This window comes from Pseudonaja textilis, chromosome 3 (genome assembly GCF_049901715.1).
Source record: "Pseudonaja textilis isolate UNSWEBS1 chromosome 3, rPseTex1.2, whole genome shotgun sequence".
NCBI classification, from domain to species: domain Eukaryota; kingdom Metazoa; phylum Chordata; class Lepidosauria; order Squamata; family Elapidae; genus Pseudonaja; species Pseudonaja textilis.
In genome coordinates, this window is record NC_141992.1 from 48,392,265 (window position 1) to 48,409,449 (window position 17,185).

The 17,185-nt window shown below is 36.6% G+C and overlaps 1 protein-coding gene across 5 annotated transcripts in view; it reads right to left on the reverse strand.

The window, feature by feature from the left end:
• BLTP3A (bridge-like lipid transfer protein family member 3A) overlaps positions 1-17,185 on the reverse strand; it is a 60,216-nt gene that overhangs the window by 21,979 nt on the left and 21,052 nt on the right. For all 5 annotated transcript variants that reach the window (XM_026719984.2, XM_026719983.2, XM_087929564.1 and 2 more), the window contains exons 4-14: positions 16,782-16,873; positions 15,204-15,393; positions 14,799-14,939; positions 13,150-13,320; positions 10,717-10,888; positions 9,289-9,375; positions 8,313-8,483; positions 6,602-6,756; positions 5,089-5,230; positions 4,184-4,377; positions 1,676-3,213 (exon numbers count right to left, since the gene is read on the reverse strand). In XM_026719984.2, the coding sequence (XP_026575769.2) occupies positions 1,676-3,213; positions 4,184-4,377; positions 5,089-5,230; positions 6,602-6,756; positions 8,313-8,483; positions 9,289-9,375; positions 10,717-10,888; positions 13,150-13,320; positions 14,799-14,939; positions 15,204-15,393; positions 16,782-16,873 (3,053 nt within the window). The remainder of the gene's footprint in view (positions 1-1,675; positions 3,214-4,183; positions 4,378-5,088; positions 5,231-6,601; positions 6,757-8,312; positions 8,484-9,288; positions 9,376-10,716; positions 10,889-13,149; positions 13,321-14,798; positions 14,940-15,203; positions 15,394-16,781; positions 16,874-17,185) is intronic.

Here is a 17,185-nt window from a genome sequence, read left to right on the forward strand (position 1 = left end):
AAGATATTCTGGAGTGGAATATAGTGCCTAGTGTTAGAAAGCTTTATCTATATCAGAATTATAACCAAAACTTACATCTAAGAGAATGTTAAGAAAACCAACAATGGCTGAAAAATAAACACTGTATTGTTCTGAAGTGGGTGCTTGCTATGAGTCCAGATCTGAATCGAGTAAAACATTTATGGAAAAAGCTGAATATCCCAATTGGGAGAAGGACCCATCAAACATGAGATAATTGGGACAATTTTGCTCAAATGGAGTGGAATGGAACAAATTGCCAGTTGAGAAGTGTAGAAGTATTATTCAACGCTCCAGAAAGAGTTTGACTGCAGTTATTGCCTCAAAAAGATGTGCTACAAAATATTAGTTTAGAGTACCAATAATTAGGTCCATGCCCAGTCACACATCAAAAGCAAAGAGTCTGCTCTTTGGAATAATGAAAAGTGGATGCCATTTACTTGTGTCAGTTTCAATTTATAGAATTGGAATTACAGGTAGTCCTTGACTTACGACCACAATTGAGCCCAAAATTTCTGTTGCTAAGTGAGACGTATGTTAAGTGAATTTTGCCCCACTTTACAACATTTCTTGCCACAGCTGTTAAGCGAATTACTGCAATTAAGTTAGTAACACGATTGTTAAATTGATTTGGCTTCCCCATTGACTTTTGCTTGTCAGGTCACAAAAGGGGATCACATGACACCAACACACTGCAACCCTCATAAATATGAACCAGTTGCCAAGCATTTGAATTTTGATCATGTGACCACTGAAACAGTCATAAGTGTGAAAAACTGACACTTTTTTCAGTGCCATTATAACTTTGAATTGTCACTGAATGAACTGTTGTAAGCCAAGGGCTACCAGTACTTGGCAAAAGTTGAGGGATACCAATACCTTTGGCCATATCTGTATATATTACACATGCAATTTTGTATTCAGCAAGAAAAAAAACACATCGCAGTTCTCTCCTTTCTATTCCTGTGAGAGAAATGGCAATTTTGTCTCACTGGAATCTATTTCCCATAAGTGGTATTTTACTACACACATCCACTCAGAAGAATAAATATAAAGATGAATTAGAAGTCAGCAATGAGCTGCTTCAGTGGCTTCAGTGTCTGGGATGAAAGGGATATTTTGCCCTCTCAAATGTTACATGGCCAACAGTAATTACCTCTCTTGGGTTGAAAAAGTAGCAAAGATATAAAGAACTCTAAGTAGCTTTTTAACTTTCCATAATACCATTTGTAACTCTGAAAAAAATAGTGTAAAGTCTGAAAACCCTAGAGAGGAAAAGTGGCAATGATAAATTAATTACAAGGGGAAAAAAGACTAGCATAGTAAAAAATGCTTACAGAGTACCAGGAGATTTATCTAAAGACAATCTACAACATACACAGCTTGTTTCTAAAATTCTAAAACTATGATTCCTTAATATCATGGCAGAGTAGTTCATCCTAAAGCCAGCATATGGAATAAGTGACAAGACTCCTAGAAAAAATGTAATAAAAAAGAACTATAATCAAAGGCCTATTAAATAATTCAATAGCAGGTAAAAGATAAAATAAAACAAACTCTGGATTACACTTGCCCAAATACATAAAGGAAGATGGAACAGAAGATGGCAATAATCACTATTATCCTAATTGTTGTGTTAGTTTCAAGTATTACTCACTTGATTTGGGGGTGGAACCGCATTTTCTGCATAGTGGAAGCCATTTTTTCCTTGCTCAAGCTGAAAGCATCTTTTGTTATTGACATGGCTTCTTTAGTGAGGTCCATAGTAACATGCAAGGCTTCCTTGGTGGCATCCTTTGTTATATGCAATGCACTAGATAACTCCAGCTCCATGTTTCTCAATGGAATCAACTCTTCTTGCCCATTAAGAGAGACATGTATACCACCTAAAGGATCTACAATGGAAGATGGTCTGGAAGGAAGAACTTCAGAAGTCTTGGGTAGGTTGACGTGCTCATACTGTTTCTCTGCATCAGGGATTTCTTCAGCTTCATGTGCTTCTTCTACAGGGCTCCTCTGTCCAGTGGTTTGACTATGAAATTCTTCCGTCAATGATCCATCAGTCTGGGATTTCAGCATTCCATTTTGTGATGCAGTCATATTCCTATCTGTATTCTCAGTTCCAGTATCTTCTAACATTTTTATGGGACTACTATTTTCCTTCTCGGAGCTGACATCTGATTCTTTGCTTTCAGCAATTAGTTTTTCCCTACTCTCGGAAGCTGAGAGTTCAGATTCAACTAGACTGGTAGTATCTGAATCTACAGATCTCGGTTCTAGTGAAGAACCAGGAACAGGATGCATCAGCAAAGCCACCTCAGTACTGTTGAACATGATGCCTATGCAAGTGGTTATGGAATCTAAAGGTGACCCAGTTATTTCCTGGGTATCTAGGGTAAATTGCTCTTGAAAAGTCTGTAGTACTTCTTTCATCCTAAGCAGCATCAAATACTGATAATGAGTGAGTTGCATCTTCATATGAGCACTTGAATAAAGAAGTACATGGATATCGGCAGATATTTCTGTATCATTATCCTTTCCTTCATCATTAACAGTACAACTTTCTTCCATGACTTCCTTTGCCTCAGGGGTAAGGTAGATGCTTCTCAAATTCTGCTCAGTCTTTGATCTTTGGCAGAATTGCTCCTCACCAGAAAATACCTGGTTCTCAGTATGATTACTAAAAGTTGTGGAAGATTTAAGTCTAACATTTGAGGTAGATGAAACTTTCAGCATTGCTGCCTGGGCTTGTTCCCATTTCTTTGGGAGGCAAGCCCACATACAGAGTGGAAAAGGGTAGATAAAGTTAAGGGCCTCTCCTTTGGAACTTTTGGTCCCTTCAAAATCCAAGGACACCTGGGTAAAATTAACAGACCAAAGATCTTCAAAAACAGAAGATTTGCCAGGAAAATGACAGAAATCTGTTTGCTGCTGGACACTGGTATCCACCTGGTATGCGTGACGTAGAAAGAGAGTATGCAAAAGACTAAAGTTGTCCTGAAATTTAGGGAATTTGGTATAGCTAGAATGGAAGAATTCAGAAGCAGCAAATCTACGGAACAGGTTCTGCAGGGCTAAACAACTGCAATGAGGTGCATGCCTTGTATTAGTAGCTGTCACTTCTGATGTGGACATAGAGAGACACTGGGGACGGTCCTGGTGATCAATTACTTTTTTGTCCACTGGGATGTTTACCTGTATGAGGTACAGAAGGAATATTAAGAATGATCTATATGGCCATAAAAGCACAGAAATAAAACAGGATTTAAGTGAGTATTTAAAAATGCTTACAGCACACTACTAACATGTTATCTTGATAAAAAAAATATTTATATTAGCAATAAGGAACTGAAGCTGGCAGATTGTGATCTACATAAGGCCACACAACTCTGTTATGGATGAGTAAGGGAAAAATAAAATTCCCCAAATTTAACATATGATCCTACATTTGTAGTCTACATTACGGAAACATACTCTTGTTTAAACAGTTTTACGATAGTTAGAAGACTCTAGTAATCTTTTTTATAAACACTATAAACACTAAATCAAGGGGAAATTTAGTTCACAGAGCTTGTAAGAGGAGAATCATCCTATGGTAGCAAAATATCAGGAGTCTAATAACTGAGCTGCATAAACACACACACACACACACACACACATGCCTTTTAACACAAATTGTTTGTTAGAGAGGTGCTACCAGGCCAGATTTTTTTGTCCTTTAAGGAACTGGGATAATAATTTTGATTGACTTTATCTGATTTTCATATGGTTACACATTGATGGCATTTCAATAATAACAATTAAAATCTCAATTAAAATGACTACATGAAATGATCCAGTTAAAATACTATCAGTCCATGTAGAACCAAAAAAGGGGATTGCAAATGATATAAAAGCTGTCAGTGGATAAAACAAACAAGCCTAACTGGGCTATTCACAGATTGTCTTATTTGAAATATACTTGCTCTTTCTCATGCACACCCACTACTACACTTAGGAGAGTGCAGAGATATAAAGGACATCCCCAGTTGATGACAAAATTTCATACAAATGATCAATCTTAATTATCAACAATATTTATCAATGAGTCATTCTCCTCAAGAGCTCAAGACTTTTTTGCCTACCTAATTTAAGACACGATAGAAGCAAAAGCAAACAAACAAACCTTTAACATAAAGCCATCCAATCGAATATCAATGTGTTCCTCCCTTTTTCCAGAACTCTCCAGCTTGTATATAGCTTTAAACTGTTGTAGACTGCGATAGAGATCAAGGCAGAATAAATTCACCCAAAGCATGCTCCTTGTGTCAAAAGTGAAAACCAAACCATTCATCTGCAAGTACAAGTTTGGACTTGGGACTGGTGAAAAAAATATATATATATAGGTTAGTGTTCCACTGATTCTTGAATCCAATAGCAGTCGATCTTGAAACCAATTCTGAACCACTTTAGATCAACTACTAACCATGTTAGCAGGGTATGATAGAGGAGTGTAGTCAACACATTTGGAGAACTTCCATTAGTGAAGGCTGCCTTAAATAGGGCTAGAGTAGCAGTCCCCAACCTTTGCGGCTTGACAGCCCAGCTGAGGGGGAGAGAGGAACTGAGCCACACAACCAATGAGTCAGTGGGCACATGTATGTGTCAGCCTGCTGCTCATGCAAGTGGAGTTGTGTACACATGTGCTTGCCAGCCCGCATCTCACACAGCCCAATTCTGAATAGGCCACAGCCCAGTAGAAGGCCTTGTCCAGGGGTTGGGGACCCCTAGTCTAGAGGGATGCCTCTTGCCCCCTACAGGCATTCTTTGGGCAAATTTCCAAATCCCCAGGGAGACAGAGCATACTCCTAAACTGTAACAAAGAAGCAGAAAGAATAAGATGCTTCCACATAGAGATCTTAAAAAAGGGGGGCTGTGCAACTGCTATTCTATCTTTACAGTTTTTTTTGTATTAAGAAAAACATGATGGAAATGAAAGTGAAATGTGTTAAGCTGAAAGAAATAGCAATGTTGCCACTTTTATCAAAGTTTGTAAAAAAATTAGAGGAATATGATTCCTGAGATGGTCACCTGGAAAAGTAGTTTGGTCTGGAAAATAGTACTCTGTGAATACTATATGGATTGCTGACGTATGTTCCGGAAGTTTCAATAATTTCCTCCTACAGGAAAGTAATGTTGGAGGTTTCTTACTCTGCTGTCCAGCTGTAGAAACCTGGAAAGCAACAGAAATATTGGATATGTATATAGGTACATACATATGAATTATCACAGTGATACTCTTTGGACTTTTACACTTAAGTAATGTAGGACATGAAAGGAAAGATTTTAGAAGAAGAAAAGCACCAGTCATTGAAATTTTTGAAGCGCTATTATACAATACTTTTCAAATAGTATATTCTTGTGTTGTAAGTGAGACAGCAATTTGAGCTGATTCTTATTCCCCCTCTTTTTTCTTTTTTTGGGTGGAAAACTGTTTTGCTCTAATTAAGTTCTTTTTTAAATTAATCATTTAAAAAAAGAATATAAACCATAAAAAACAAGTGTTATATCAAAATAATAAGATAGTAAAGTATTAGCAAAATCCAAGTACAGGTAGTGATCATTTAGTGATTGTCTTGTTTAACAACTATTTGCAGTTATGACAGTGATAAAAAAGTAACTTTATGACCAATCCTTCCATTTACAACCTTTATAGGTCTACAGAATAAAAGAAAGTGGAAGTCAATTCACTTTGCTTAATGATCAAGCTGCTAGTCCCAACTGTGGTCGCTAAACAAGAACTACCTATATGTAAACATGGGATCTAAAATATCATGGAGATCAGTTTTATAATATCTTTGTTATTTATAGAGTTATAAATTATGTCATGTCATTTCTTAAAGGAAAAACAAAATTGCTATTAAGCTTTAAACGAAGAGTATACTATAGATCACTAACTAGAATTATAGACTCTCATGAATTAGATCAAAAATATATTAATTAAGAAATATAATTTATTATAAAGTTGAAATATGGACTTTACTGTAAATGTGAAAAATCATATAATATAGCCTGTGATGCTACCAGTTAAAAATCAAACTTAAAAAAAATAATTCAACATATGTTCCTAGTTATCTGTTCTTTAAAAGTCAGAAATAAGTAAGCAGATATTTATGACTTGGCTTTGAAAGGAAGAAAATTATGAAATCGACAAGCTTTTACATATCTTACTGGATGAAATCATATTTATAGAAGATGACAATGATCCCTTGTGCTGGTACAGCCCATCATGCCCTACCAATGACACTGGGTGGGATCACTGGGATAAATAATTATCTACTGTTAGATATGATTCTTAAGTGCATATTAGGCAAACCAATCAAACTAAAACTTCTTTGGAGGGGAAGAAGATGCCCAATGTGGAGAAAAGCCCAGTGACCAATATTAGTTTTGCATGTCAATAAAAGATGCTTTGTTGCATCTATCTCCAAATGCTTTGATTCCTTAGTTAAGTGGCATTTTCCCACATCAATAGCAACAAGCCACAGATAAGGGAACATATCTGCATGATGCTCACTTTTCCATATAAATGTTAGAATTTTACCTGATGAATATCCAGATCATCAACTCGAACAACCAGGCAACTGGATCGGAGTCTATTCCATGCAGGCCGTTGGAGCCCAAGCAGGGTATGAGGTGGTGTGCTAGCCTGATGTAACCCCTTCTCTGTAGAGCTTTTTGGAGAACTAGAAACATCATCTTAAAGCAAAACCGTCATAATAATCAGAACGAATTCTTCCTTTTAGCCATTAAAATCAATCCTTAAACTTAGAAGTATTGTCCTTGCCTTTCTCACCTTCAGTTGTTTATTGGCATGAAAAGTATCAAACCAACAATACTGAATGCAACAAATATAGAACTGTATGTGCTTGAAAATTCTACTTAGCAGAGGCTCAGAAGTTATAGCTTGACTTATTTATAAGTTATTTCTATAGCTGCCTCTTTAGTATTGTCCTTCCCATGACTACTAACAGAAGAAGGCAGAAACTGCTTTTTGAACAAGGATATTTTAAAAATATCTTAATATGAAGGAGTTATCATTAGGGCTCACCAATGATTATAGGCAACAAAACTTCAGAGCTATCCTCCCACCTTTAATACATACAGAAGACAGTGGTGCGTTTGTTCTCATGAAACAATTGTCAAATGGAAAACACATATTTATATAAAAATATATACACATCTGATATAGATTCCAGGGTTTAGCTTTCATAAGCTCTTAAAGTATTAGAAGCATCATCATTTCTGTTTGAAACAAGAGGAAGTATACTTTCCTCATATGAGACAATAGTGCTTTTAAATACAGTTGCACTGAACCCAGATGTATATGCATTATTTTTGACATATCGTAAGTTGTACCCCATCCCTATTCCTAAATTTCAGTTTTTAACAAGACACATAAGTAGCACAATGCAATGTGGATGCTTCAACAGTTGCCCTGTATTCATTATTCAGACGTAATCAGAAGTTAAATGAGGTTCTGAGTGAGCAAATACAGAAGAGCAAAGTGATCAAAAGAGGTGCTTTGGTAAATATAGGAGCACATCTGAAGAACCTCTTTTGAATGGTTAACGAAGTCAGGGGTGCTCACATTGCAACACTGGTCAAAAGGGCCCAGCAGAGATTATACTACCTGAGACTTCTCAGAAAACAACAACTGAATGAAAAACTGCTGGTGACCTTCTACTGCGGCACCATAGAGAGTATTTTAACTTACTGCACCTCTGTATGGTTTGCCAATTGCACAGTGGCAGATAGGAAAGCACTCCAGAGGGTTAATGTCATTGCCCAGAAGATCACTGGTTGCCCTCTCCCCTCTTTGGAAGAGCTTCATAGCTCCTCTGCCTTAAGACAGTTCAAAACATTCTCAAAGATCCATCTCATCCCGGGAACCCTTTTTCTGAACTATTACCATCTGGCAGACGGTACAGAATAATAAAAACAAGCACAAATAGGCTGAAAAATAGCTTCTATCCCAGGGCAGTACCTCTTTTGAATTCTGCTGTATAGTGCAATGTTGGTGTGGTGTGGTTTTGGTTCAATGTGTGGAGAGTGAAGGATGTGTGTTTGTGTTTATTTTCATGGTCATGGTCATGATGTGCACTGAAGATAGTGTTTGATTTCCTTGTATGAGGTGCAATGACAATAAAGTAAACTAACTAAAGTCATGCTGTTGCTAAACCTTGCATGTTTGCTCTGAAAGCTGCTCCCAGCTACCTGCAGCTGCAAAACCTTGATAAAGAATCTTGAGTTACCTTGTCTCTTTTTCAAAGGAGATTCCTTCTCTGCAGTTTTAAAGAAGGCAGAACCTATTTCTTCACTGTATTTTCCCATCTTGTTTTGGAATTCATTCACTAGTTTTTTTGCCCAATGTTCCCAGGTCTCCATGGCATCGCAATATCGCACCCAATGTCTGCAGCTATCACCTGAATAAAATAAGGAGTTTAAATTGACAAAATGACAATATTTCTGTCATCCAGCTCATTTCATTTTGGAAGACACACTTCTAATCTGGACCTCTCCGATCAACTAAGTTAAAAGGTTTTGTTGTTGTTAACTATACATCTAATTTACCTATCTAAAAATTTATTAATATGTAATAGTCTGTTTTCCATTGTAGCTTAACAAATGTTGCCATTTGATTCCAAACCACATTCTTAAAACCATTCCTATATCTAATGGAATTTGTACACAGTAAATGAATATTTATTACTCATAATTTTGCTCAGTAATGGCGACTTCCCTCGATGTCTTCCTTGTTAAAGGAAATATTCACTGTCCACCTTTAATCAGAATAGAGCTGGAAGGGACCTTGGAGGTCTTCTGGTCCAACCCCCTGCTCAAGCAAGAGACCCTATACCAGGGCTATAAAACTCCTGGCCCGTGGGCCAAATGCGTCATGTGCACCCCCATTTTAGCAAAGGGGAAAAAAGTGATGAAGCCCCTACAATTTTTAAAAAAAAAATAATACAAAGAATGACATAATTCCCTATTTTTTCTCCCCTGGAAATTATATGATTGTATTTAAATTTAGCAAAAGTGTCATTGATAGTTGTGCAGTCTATTGCTGCTTTTTCAGGAATGGACTATATGTTCAGCTCTTCCTCCATTGCAGCAAGTTCAGACAAAAGCTAATAGTATCCCCTGCGTTTTCCCTCTTGCTACACTCATTTCACTTGCTGCAATAGAATATTTGTACATATGCAATATCTCACTAATTTTGCGACATACCTGCCCAGTGGAAAGGATAATAGTCGAAGCCCATCTTCCTAAAAGTTAATTGCATTGCACCTCCCACTACACCATGTTTGGAAGCACCTGTGGTAAAATGGAATTAAAATGAGACAAATCCTGATTGCTGTATGCCTAGTTTACACAAATAGAATATGAATTGGTACTCCAGAACGCAACACTCTGAATAATATACATTATTTTAACCATAAATAAATTAGGTTTCACCTTTTGGAACATTTTTTTAAATGATGTCAAATATATAAATCCCTCAACATCTGTTTTTATTCAGATTTTTGTCCTAAGATATTTTCATTGGATTATCCAAAATGTCTCCATATTGTCATATAGCATGATTCTAATTAGTTATTGTTGAGGTAATTCCCCGTTAGGAGAATGAGCGCATACAGGGGGATGTATTGAGAGTAGTGTTTCAATAATACACACACAGCACACAGATACACTGTACAGTAAATGTAGGTTTTTTACTTTCAATAAAGGTTTAAGCAAAGTTCAAAATAAGCAGTCCAAAGTCATTCACGGGTTAAATCAGTCAGTTTTCAGTCCAGGGATAATCCAATAATGAAGTCCAGTGTCAAAAACAGTTCAGTAACAGACTTACATCAAATCCAAGAATATCAGTCAATTAGGAGGAACCGCAATACTCTCCAACAGAAGGAAACTCACTGAGACTTCTTCTGAGACTAAGACTAAACAACCCAGGTTTCTGGCTCCATCTTATGGCCGTTTGAAAAACCACACCCAATTACAATTTTTGCATTCCCTTAAAGAGACAATATTAAATTGTCTATACTGGTTTATATATTTCCAACCCAAATAGCTGTTAGGTGACTTACATTCCTAACAGTTATCTAATTAGATAACTAAACTAAATGATACTCATTAAGCATAAAGATACTTATAGCAACCTCTCTTGATGCTTGCAGGTGTCTCTACCTATATTAGTCTTTTTTTTTAACAGTCTTTTAACAAACAAACAAATATGAAGCTTGTGTTAAAAAGCATCGACCTTTAACATTTTATTTACAATGTAGGCCATAACTATTTAGGCTCCATTAGAAAAATGGGAAATGTGGCTGCAGCCTAATATCGTTCTGAAGAAACATTTGTACCCCCAAAATAAAAAGGAAGAACATATGGGGGGGACAGGAAGAGATGGGGGGAGCCATTTCACTAGTTTTATTTTTATTTGTGAATACGGAATTCCCCACAATACCCTTACATTTCATATGTGCCCATGAGCTCAAAACAGAGTTCTTGCTACTGAAATGATTTTATAAAAAAGCTGGAATGAGGAAGAAAGAGGAAAAAGAGGAACCAAGCTGAAACATCTGCTTAAAAATTCTGCACATATCATTATCCCCACCAGTCACATTGCTCTCCCAATTTCAGCTCAGGGAAAGCTACCTGTTTCTCGAGTGTGGCTATCATCACAGATATGAAGGTCCAGACGGGAAATAAGAAGGTGATAGGAAGACTCTTTCATATCATACATCTCAAAATACTGGCTGATTGCTTTATGGGTGCTGCCAAATGACTGGGGCCAAGACTGTTGGGTACTGGGAACAGGAGGTGTGATCTGTAATACAGAAGAATGAAGTACTAATTTTCACCCATACAGAACCCAAGAGGAACAATGGAGATAACATAGTATCCATAGACCTAAAATCATCCTATGGAAACAGAAAAATAGGCTTTAAAATCCATTAATTTAAGGCAGTTTCAAATTCAAATCCATGAATGAATATTAGTAAACAGAAAGCCAAACTGGAAAACACAGATCTTGGAATAATTGTTAGACCGTTGTTGTTATTGTTGTTTTTGTAGGGGCAATGGGGGAAGGGGGAAGGGAGGTCATTATACCTGTTTCCTAAATTACAATATAGAAAATCAGTGAATGGGATTAACCCACAAAGGAAAATGAGCATTTATTTATTTATTTATAAAATTTATTGTCTGCCCATCTTACCACAGGGTAACAATCATTGAGATCATGATTGAAGCCAGGGAAATATGAATGAAAGAATAGCTATCCCTCACCTTTAGTCAACCACTCAGCCTCAGAGGCTCAGACTTTAGAATCTGTAGCCTTTCAGATGCAGCTTGATTTTTAATTATCTGCTAATATGCATCTGTCTCCCCTTCCACTTTCTAGTCATTAATCAAAATGTTGAGGAACACAGCGTGCAGGAATGATTGTTGCATCTCACTTGACCCTGTCCTAGATGAGTAACTATTGATGAATATTGTATTCTTGAGTATGGTTCTCCACTCAGGAGTAAAACCTAACACCTAATACTGTTCACCCACATTTAAGCAGCTTACTAATGAGAAAATAAAAACAGCTGTTTCCAGGCCTCCACACTTCCCTGATGATTTGTCCCCATGTCTTCCACAAAAGTCTTTTTCATTTTAGGGTAATTGCTGGGTTCTTTATTTATCTAATACTGAAGAGCCACAAAGATATGGTTTTCTAATCAGGCACTGGGAGAAGAGATTTGTAATCATGCTTAGTACTTTTTTTATGGTACTGTTTTTCTCCTGATACAATATTACATGTATATGTTTCTTATATTGTATTAGTTGTATTACTCTTTTTATTTATCTATTTTAAAATACTGCCTATGGTTGCTTCAGTGATTGGGCTGCTATCTTGATTGAATAATTAACTAAATAAAGCAATATACTGTGCAACATCAAGAACACTGAGTCAACATCCATTGTCTTTATGGGAAAAAGTAAACCAACCCTCCCTGCCAGCTTACCATTGTCTTTGTAGATAAGATAGTTTGTAGGGAAGATAACAAATGGAGATCAAGTGACCATGGGAGACTGCAACTGCCACAAATACGAACCAGTTGCCAAGTGCCTGAATCTCAATCATGTCACCATGAAGCACTACGATAGCAGGAACTGCAAGGATCTTCTAAGTACCACTCATTCACTGAAACTTTAATGGTGACTGAACAAGTGGTCTTTAACCAAAAACTACCTGTACAGTTTACTATGTAATCTTGTGAGAAGCAACATAGTAAACTAATGGAGAAAGAGAAAACAATATTACTGTTTGTTTTCCTCTTTTTTTTTAATCCCAGTATGTCTCATATTCACATAATATCCAATTTGGATCCAATCCTAAATATCTATGGAACAACATATGCTTCTGCTCTTTTGGCAAATTAAAGATTTGTGAGCTATAAAGCCCTTTGTGGTTTGACACTTGGAAATCTGATGGATTACTTACTCCAATCAAAATTGGTCCTACCTATTAAATCTGAGGTCTCCAACCTTGGCAACTTTAAGACTTGTGGACTTCAACTCCCAGAATTCCTCAGCCAGTTTTCCACAAGTCTTGGAGGTTGGAGACCCTTGTATTAAATCATCTCAGGAGAAGCTATTTTTAACTTCCCACTTTTGGGGAAGTAAAAGGAGCCGAGATCAGATCTTGCTGTCTTTTAGAAGCAGCAACAGCTCTCTGGAATGGCCTCCATTTAGAGTGCCATCTGGCCTGTCCATGACACATTCAGGAAGATTCTGAAGACCAAGCTGTTCTGAAAAGCATTCTAGTTAAGACTCGGTCATTTTTGCTGACATTTACTGACTGGATGGAAGGAGGAGTTGTCTGCTTTAAACATTTGTTTAAAGTGTTTAACTTTTAAAATATAAATTTAATTTTGCCTATATTGTGTAAACTATCAGGAGTCAATTCTTATCATAGTGAGACATAAATGCAATCAACAATATCACATGAGAGAGAGAGAGAGAGGGAGGGAGGGAGGGAGAGGGAGAAAGAGAGAGAATAAATGTATTTTAAACATGACTTGTGTTAAAGGTGCTTACTTGGACAGGTTCAGGAGCCAAACTTTTTCTCTGCTGAGCTGATTTATCCATGGCTTCGCTCAAGGACTCTGCATACTTCATCATTGCCTTCAGCTGGGAATCAGTTAGCACCCACAACAAGTCATCAAGAAGGAACATGAGCTTAGATGCCACCACATTGCAATCCTTTGTCTGGATCATTAAAAAAAAAGATCAGCATGAGGTTTGAAAGGGTTTTTATTTATTCCCAAGAATAAGCAGATTCATTGGGTAGCATCTTTAAATTATTTTTCCCATAAGTTAGCAAATAGGCTAATTCCGAAATAATCTCTACCTCACTAGACCTTACATCACTTCTGACAAATGGCAGTCCAATCTCTTCCTGAAAGTCCCAAATGATGGCGCTCCCACGACTTCCAAGGGCAAGCTGTTCCATTGGTTGATTGTTCTCACTGTCAGAAAGTTTCTTGAATCCTTCCTCTCTGTGGCAGCCCCTCAAATATTGGAAGACTGCTATCATGTCTTCCCTGGTCCTTCTCTTCATTAGACTAGCCATGCCCAGTTCCTGTAACCATTCTTCATATGTTTTAGTCTCCAGTCCCCTAATTACCCTGGTTGCTCTTCTCTGTACTTTTTCAAGAGTCTCAACATCTTTTTTATAATGTGGTGAACAAAACTGGATGCAGTATTCTAGGTGTGGTCTTACTAAGGCTTTATAGAGTGGTATTAATACTTCACTTGATCTCAAATTCCTTGTGTGTCCAATCATACTTGGTCAATAAAGAATTCTATTCTGTTCTGTTCTTATTCTTATTCTATTATTTCCAGAGCATTGAACTGAGTTATTCCTCTCAACCCTTTAACAACTTTTAAAAACCTATTAAAACATGGTTATCAAGTTTCTGTTCAGACCCTTTTGGAACAACATGTAGTTCTTCACTTACGACTGGTCACTTATGACAGACCCTGAAAATTAAAATTCAGATTAGAAGTTTCAATGTCTGCCCTCACCCTACAGTGACAGGACCATATTTTTGGTATTCAACAACCAGCCTGCATTTAAAGTTGTTTGCACTGCCCAGTGATCACATGACCATGATTTTCAACCTTTTGTCTGAAACTGGTGTTTACTTCTGATCTCCAGCAAAAAAAAAAAAATGCCCATAGTGAATAATGGGTTCACAATGACTGCAGCACTCACTTTATGACCGCCATTTGCCTAATGACCACAAAAAAGTCATAAAATTGGGCATAATCAAATGATCACCTGTTTAATGACCATTACCACATACGACCATAATTGAGAGCTAAGTTATGGTTCTAAGTCAAGAATTGTATAACATATATCAAATCCTTTTTTTCTTTTTTTTACTAATAATCAAGGATCTGAAATTCTTAATTAATAAAATAATTCTAACTTGTGCAACTGGGAGCTCCACATTTTGCAGCTGGAATATATTATTCAAACTTAAATAGTTTTTTTTTAATCCATCTTTCTGTTTTTCGAACTCCAGAACAGCTGGGAAAAAATATATTCCATTGTTTTATCTTATTCTGGGTGAGCTGGGAATTCTTAACATTCATATCAAAAGATATTATGCATATTACCTGAACTCTAGTTATATTAATAATTCTACCCAACAATACTTTTCAACAAAATATATATTCACCTTTCTCTTAAGTGATATTTGGATTTTGCCCTGGTTAGTAATAAGTCTTAGAGGGGTAGTGAGGGGATCTTGTTCTCCACTTTCTGTAGCATCAGCTTCTATTCGAAGAGTCTGCCAGGTGAGTTCTTTAAATGTTAAAACCTATCCAGAGGGAGAAAAGGGATACATTTTTTAAAAAAAGTTCCTAAAGTTGTCTAATGTAGTTTTGTAAATTATAAATTAGGAAACAGGCAATTTTAAAAAGAACAAAGAATTACAAGCAACTTAGTTTATTTCAAAATGGTTGTGACAAACTACAGAAATCAAAAAGATGTGTAGACCAACGAAAAACGTAACGAAATGTTAAAATCTTTGCAAGCCTACAGAAAGCATTCCAAATATAAGAATACCTATTTATGGGCCTACCTCTCCCTTATGTGAATCAGTGATTCGGGTAAAGCGAAGATCACTTTGTTGCCAGGTGGGGTTGACACTATATCCTTGAAGCTGCCATAATTCAAATGATGCATGGAAGGCCTTGGAGTGTATCTTGATGGTAATAGAATTGACAATAATGTACATACCTTCTACAACCTTCTCTGCAAATCCATATTCACTGTAGAGGAGGAAATAATTTTTAATAGAGTACAATGCTTTAGCTCAGCTTAACCATTAAACCATGTAACTCGGAAATGTGTTAGGCTTATGCAAAGTTATGTTAATTCTAGGTCAGGACAGATAGCTAGATTGTTTTCTTACAATTTTATTATTATTATTTTTTAAAAAGCATTAAAAATATTAAACATAATATTAAACATCTTCATATGTCCACAAACAAATAAACCTTGCTTTCCCCATGAAGCCAATAACAAAAAAGGAAGAACCATATGAATTGTTTTTAAAAAGTCTTCTTTGCTATAATTAATGCTTCAGGCAAACACAAAGCATATTATACATTGCACAGCTTTTGTTAAGCATTGGTCCCAAAATGACAATGTGCTATAGTCCCAAAGTACAGCTGCAAGATATCTTATGTATGTAAATTTTATTCTTTTCAAAAAGATAATTCCAGAGCTATAAAAGAGAATGCTTTTTAAAAACATCTTTCTTTTTTCTTTAGCAGCTCAAAACAAAACAAAAAGCCAACAATTTTTTTTTTTATTCCCTCTCCAACATCTGGAAAAATTGACTTTAATCTGGATTCCATATAGTTTAGCTCTAAGAGATGCTGCCCCTAGTTGCACCTTATTAGGAAAATATGAGAGTAGCTACAAGAGGAAAATATCAAGGGAAAAAAACTTGAAGCGGGAATTTGCTTGATACTTATAGGCTTCAAATTAACATGTATAACAAGGCAATCAAAGTCCATCTTATTTTAAATGTGAAACGTGTTTTAAAAAGATGAGCTTTTGATTGCCTGGTTGCACCTGTCTGTCAACCCTGAAGTTGGCCGAACTGTGGCCATTTTCTTTTTGTAGCTTTTTTTTAGGGAGTTTTCTCTTCTCACTGTTTCAGGGCTGAGACAGCCTGGAGCGAAGGAGCCAGGGAGGGTGTGTGTGTGTGTGTAGAAATAGCTAGGGTGCTGTAGCCAAAATAAAATTGTTTCCTCTGGAAATCAAGGACGTTGGTGCAGGAGTTCGAGAGGTGGAGACAGAGGTCACTTAGCAACTAGACTATATGCTAATTGGACTGGTGACTGGTGGACTCTGTGGGGAAGTGACAATGTTTTACTTTTAATTAGGTGTAAAACTGTCAAGAACTTAGAGCCAGTTTTCCACCAAGAATATGCCAATTTGATATGTCCCGATAAAATGTTCTTTGAGGAATATGCCTGCCTCGGAATTCTTATTGAATGGGATGTACTACTTGAAACCTTGAAATTGTCATTTTTTAACCCCATTAAAAACCTGCTGTAGACATCACTGCAGCATAGTATCATTTGAACTAGAAAAGCAATGGTTGCACCAAAAAGCACACTAAGAAAAAATTAGAAGCAGAAATAACCTCTGTCCTGAAGCAACAGCAATGGGAGACTGTCCATTGGGTGGCCTGGGCACTTCACATGTTCGCATCTCCACTTCAACTTTATCCAAATACTGTGAAACAACAAAGAGAATAACATGGAGAGATAGTATGAAAGTACATGGAAGTAACTAGGAGAGAATAAGGTGAAATTTAAAAATACTGGGGGGTTAAATAATAAGAATTCTCTCCTAATCTAGTTTTACTGGGTTACACTTCATACTAATAGTGATGGTTTGATTTTCTTAGCCAATTCTATAAATGGAGTAAATATTTTGGGATTACTGACTAGACTATGGCATGATGTGTGAACATAACTATATGTACACTCCTGGTCCATTTCTGGTTTGCTTTTGTGCCTTAATGTAGCTTCTAATGAATCTACA